The sequence below is a fragment of the Microtus ochrogaster genome, chromosome 4 (assembly GCF_000317375.1).
Source record: "Microtus ochrogaster isolate Prairie Vole_2 chromosome 4, MicOch1.0, whole genome shotgun sequence".
Classification (NCBI taxonomy): domain Eukaryota; kingdom Metazoa; phylum Chordata; class Mammalia; order Rodentia; family Cricetidae; genus Microtus; species Microtus ochrogaster.
In genome coordinates, this window is record NC_022011.1 from 5,673,267 (window position 1) to 5,678,510 (window position 5,244).

The 5,244-nt window shown below is 48.7% G+C and overlaps 1 protein-coding gene across 2 annotated transcripts in view; it reads right to left on the reverse strand.

Annotated features, from left to right (window-relative positions):
• C4H16orf70 (chromosome 4 C16orf70 homolog) overlaps positions 1-5,244 on the reverse strand; it is a 29,563-nt gene that overhangs the window by 2,021 nt on the left and 22,298 nt on the right. For both annotated transcript variants that reach the window (XM_026778616.1, XM_005345495.2), the window contains 5 exons: positions 3,055-3,137; positions 2,399-2,442; positions 1,984-2,027; positions 1,788-1,846; positions 565-637 (listed from right to left, as the gene is read on the reverse strand). In XM_026778616.1, the coding sequence (XP_026634417.1) occupies positions 565-637; positions 1,788-1,846; positions 1,984-2,027; positions 2,399-2,442; positions 3,055-3,137 (303 nt within the window). The remainder of the gene's footprint in view (positions 1-564; positions 638-1,787; positions 1,847-1,983; positions 2,028-2,398; positions 2,443-3,054; positions 3,138-5,244) is intronic.

The following is a 5,244-nucleotide window of genomic DNA, read 5'->3' on the forward strand; positions in this document are numbered from 1 at the left end:
TGTAGACCAGGCTGGTCTCGAACTCACAGAGATCCGCCTGCCTCTGCCTCCCGAGTGCTGGGATTAAAGGCGTGCGCCACCATCGCCCGGCCAGCACACCCACATTTGGTCACACTTGCTTTGAGGTTCCTCTGCCCTGCTGTGCTGCTGCCTGATACAAACTGAGGTATCACTGACAGGCTCATCTTGTTCAGGCTCTGAAGCCGATTTCCCCAACCCATTCTTCCTTTTTAAATTATTATTAATCTTGTTTGTGGCAAGGGGCATGCACTGCCACAGCATACATGCGGGGGTCAGAGGACGACTCTCAGGAGACTGCTCTCTTGTATCATGTGGACAGTAGGGACTGAGCTCAGGCCCTCAGGCCTGGCAGCGTGAGCCTTTACCTGTTGAGCTATCTCATTGACTCTCGTACCAAAATTTCTGAACTATTAAACAGCAGAGATGAGGAAGGGTTCATCTGCCCAGCATGGCTTGGAACCCCCCACATTTCACCTCAGTCACTTGCCTGTTCCTGATGTAATTTCAAAGCCCTTAGCAGCTTACCTGGCCTCCAGGACTTACCTCAAAGATCATCCGCTGAAGACCAAAGCAGAATGTGGAGCCAAATGGGTTGGTGTTGTTTGGGGATGAGGACCTGAAGCCAGAGAAGCCACAATTAAAGAGCAAAACGAAGGCCAAGCAGCAGAAGACTGCTTCAGGGGTGTGGGTCACTGGCTGAGGTCTCTCATGACTGTGTCAAGGCCAAGCGCTAAGCAGCAGCTCCATGAAACTCAGATTCTTCTATGACTCAAAGATCAAAACAACAGAACTACAGCCGCCTGTGGAGAGGACCCCACAGCTGAGGAACTGCCTTGACAGGCTGCACGAGGGCATGTCTGTAGGGCATTTCTAAAGACTGATGTGAGAAGACCCAGGCCACTGTGTGCGGTGCCACTCCTGAGCAGGGGATGCCAAGCTGTGTAAGGAAACAAGCTGTAGCTGGGCATGGTGCAGGCCTTCACTGAGAGATTCTTTTACCCACCCACCTGCTCCCCAAAAGAAAACACTGAGCAAGCCATGGAAGAAAGCCAGTAAGTGGTTTCCCTCCATGGCTCCTGCCCTGACTCCCCTCAATGATGGATTTTATTTATTTTTCTGTCTTATTTTTTTGAGACAGGGTTTCTCTGTGGTTTTGGAGCCTGTCCTGGAACTAGCTCTTGTAGACCACGCTGGCCTCGAACTCACAGAGATCCGCCTGCCTCTGCCTCCCGAGTGCTGGGATTAAAGGTGAGTGCCACTACCACCTGGCTCAATGATGGATTTTAATCCAGCTGTACAAGCCAAATAAATCCCCCCCCACACACACACATCAAGGGAGATCTGGGACAGTTATTACAGAACTGAATGAGATGTCAAGAAGTCAGGAAGTGAAAGAGCATCTTAGCATGGCAACCATGAGGACAGCAGGAGGCAGATCTGATGGGAAAGGAAAGCTAAACACAGAGTTAGAAGATCCCTTGAGATGGAGCAGCGGAAGGGAAGCTATACCAGGTGCAAGCTCATAGAGTAAACACGAGAATAGTTCATCTAATCCAAACACACATGATGGGCAGGAAGGATGTCTTAGTAACACCAACACCTTCCCCACTGGAGTAGGAATTTAGCCCAGGTACCTGCTACGCTGAACTGCATCCCTACTCCAGAAACTTGTGTAATTTGTACAGTGACCACAGCTAGACTTTCTGGAGTCTTCTGAGCTTCAAGGAGCAGCATGGGGTGGCCAGACACAGCAACCTCCCACATACCTGTGCAAGACAACAGGCTTCTCCACAGGATGGCCCAGAAGCTCCTGGATGTTGTCCCACTGCAAAAGGGATAGGGGCAGCAGGGGTCACCAGGACTAATACACTCTGTGACTTATGTAACTCTGTGACTGCCCAGAGCTTACAGCCCTAAGCCCAGTCACCTTAATCTCGGACTATTAGGAAAATCAGAGCTCACCTTGCTGTAGGTTGTGCACGTTTCGGTCTGACCACTTGCATTCTCTGGAAAGAGAAGGTGGTATAGGCTGGGTTTGGCTGCCCTTGGCTACCTACAGTCCCAGCCATAGAGTACACAGGGAGCAAAGCCAGGTTGCTAGGAAGAACGTGGAAAGGAAAAGCTCTGGAGGTCAGTCTTGGTGTGAGCTTCACTAACTGACAGTGGGCACAAAGGATGTGTAAGGAGTACCTTACAGGAAACACCTCTATCCACTAGCCAACAGTCCCGGAAGAAGGCCTTCATGGCCTCCAAGACAAAGGACCCATCCTAGAGGAGTTGAGGCTCTGGGGAGGAGACAGTGAGCAAACACTTGACCGGCCTGATCACAGCACTCTGCTGGCTCTTCCCTTCTAGCCCAAGGACACTCTGCACTCACCTTTCTTTACGGCTAGTGGGATCTTGAACTCACAGCGGTGGTAACTAGAAAGAAGGTAAATAAGGAAAAGCTGTTTTCCGGGAGGTCAAACTGTTCTCACAGCTCCATCCCACATTCCAGAAAAGCCAGAACCCAACCCCCAGCCTGGGGTCTTTGACAACCTTCACTAGGGAAGGCCCAACTCAGGAACTGAAGGCAAACAGAAAAAGGACATGGCTCTTAGGTCTAAAAACACTCACTTATATAAGCTATAAAGGTTTCGTGGGGCCTGGCGGCTCATACTTGAAACCCCAGCATTAGGAGGCTGAGAGATGGGGATGCTCTGATCTGAGGTCAGCCCGAGCGACTGTAGTACATAGTGGGGACCAGGCCAGGCAGGGCGATAAAGCAAGACCAACGGTTTCTGCCTGCATCTCCACACACAGATGTACAGCACTCAGTACTGGGGCAGGGGCACAGCAGACACTCAGCACTTGTTTATCCCCCACGACACAGAAGTGTCAGGTAGAGACTGAGTGTCACTCAGTGGTAAAGTGCTTATATAGCCCACTCAAGGCCTTGGGTTCAATCACCAGCACCACAATTAAGAAAGGAATTTGGTAGAGATCCATTTAGCATCCAAAGTTTAGCTCCTCCTGCTCACACGGCGTACTCACATGTTAAAGTTATAGTGCCCAGGGTAGTTGGTATGCAGGACAAACTTCTTCACTTTGTGTGTGTTTGCATCAAAGAGGATGTCCTGAAAAAGAAAACAGAGATGCTCAAGAAGGAAAAGTTACCAAGGCAGGCCAGGGGCCTTACCAGAAACATTCCAACTTGGAATCTTCAACCATGAGAATGCAAGCAGCTTTTTCCCACATATTCCCAGCAGCCTTACCTTGGCATCTTTGGTGGAGGGGTCCTGGCAGACAGAGGGACTACAGATCCACTGCTTGGCAATTTAAACAGCCAAGTGAAATGTAGATTTTGGCTCAAAACTCACCAAGAAGATTCAGGGCACTTCACTCTTGAAAGGCTCGGGACACGTATGTAAATGCCACGGCCAAGTTCCTGCTTTTACAGAAACTGACAACTCACGGAATTCCTCCTACTAGGAGTCACACCTGACCCACTGACCGGTCCCTCCTACAGTTACCAACTTTCCCAGTTCCTGCGCACTGCCAAGTCAGGGCTCTCAGGTCATCTCTCACTGTACTTCCTTAGAAACAGCTAACAACAGTCATCCATTCTTGCCATCCTTTGTGGACTGCAGGCGACCATTGCTGCTTGGCAAGGTCCCAGCATTTCGACTCTGTGGACCACAGTTCTCCAGCTCCTTCTCCTTCACTCACTTTCAGTGACTCTCACTATTAGGCCTTCCCTTTTGAGAATTTTTGTGTGGACTTCAGTGGAGGACCAGGATATATACAAGGGCAACCACTTTAAACAAAATAATTCATTGGAAAAAAATCCCCACCACTGTGGAATCATATAGCGTGTTAACTCTGCCTATCTATTCCCACACAAGTTAACACCAAGCTGCTTAGATAAGTAACATATGACTGCTAAATAAGGTATACTTGATAATCAAGGTTTATGAATTCTAAGGACTACTCAGGTTCACAGTAATATCTGTTCAGCTTTGTCTTTGCTTTAAACCTTGGCTATTTGGATACACTAAGCCAGACAAAAACTTTGATGTTCTATAATGGACACTCTATTACAGACACAGCATTATAGAGTCCTTTTCCCAAGGTCAGGCATTTAGAGAGCCTTTAGGGATTCGGAGAAAGAACCTGCTGGCTAAAAAGGAATCATTCTCCCCAGCTCCGGCCCTTCCATTAACAGGACTGTGGGACCTATTAACAGGTCAAGGTTAATGTTAGCTTCCTCAATCCTTGGTTCCAAGCCCCCCTTTTCCCATTTAATCTTCTGTGCACTTATGCAGTATAAAAGTTCTAGTCTTTTGTCAATAAATGAGCAGCCACCCCATCCTCAGATCCTGTTAATTCCCTCCTCCCCTTGCTGACCCCACACCTCCTTTGGGATCTGAGCCCCACTGAAGCTGGATAATCGTTCTCATTACCATCGCCGGCCCTAATGACAGCACCATCCCCTCCTGCCAATCCTAAGGATTCCTGGCTTGTGTTTGGCCTTTCCCATTAAGGTATACCTAGTATTTTTTCCTACCTCTGAACTTTCAGACCATGGAAAGCTCAAACCTAATTTAAGACTCATGGTCTAGCTAGGTACAGTAACACATGCCTCTAATCACAGACATGAGTTGATTCAGAGTTTGAGGGTAGCCTTAGCTACATAAAAAGACCCTGTCTCAAACAAAAGTTAAAAAACAACAATGACCCATGGCGCAGGTCAACTCTGCCATGCATCCTATTCAATCAGAGTCCCAATCCTGATGGCTGCCACCAACTTCACCTGGTGCCTTAGGTCCACACCATATAGCTGCATTAGTATCTCTAGGGCGCTCCCTCTAAAAATACAAAAGCATACTCTTGCTGCCTGGTCCTTTCTAGTTTCTCACTGACTCCAGGAGTGTCTTATAGATTACAGGATAATTCCCCATTTTAATGCAAGTGATTTCCATAGTTCCCATATGACATGCTTTTCCTAAAAGCTGGAGAGGTAGCTCAGAGGCTAAGAGCACTGAATGCTCTTCCAGAGGTCCTGAGTTCAATTCCCACCAACAACATGGTGGCTCATAGCCGGGCGGTGGTGGCGCACGCCTGTAATCCCAGCACTCGGGAGGCAGAAGCAGGCGGATCTCTGTGAGTTCGAGGCCAGCCTGGTCTACCAAGGGAGTTCCAGGACAGGCTCCAAAGCTACAGAGAAACCCTGTCTCGAAAAAA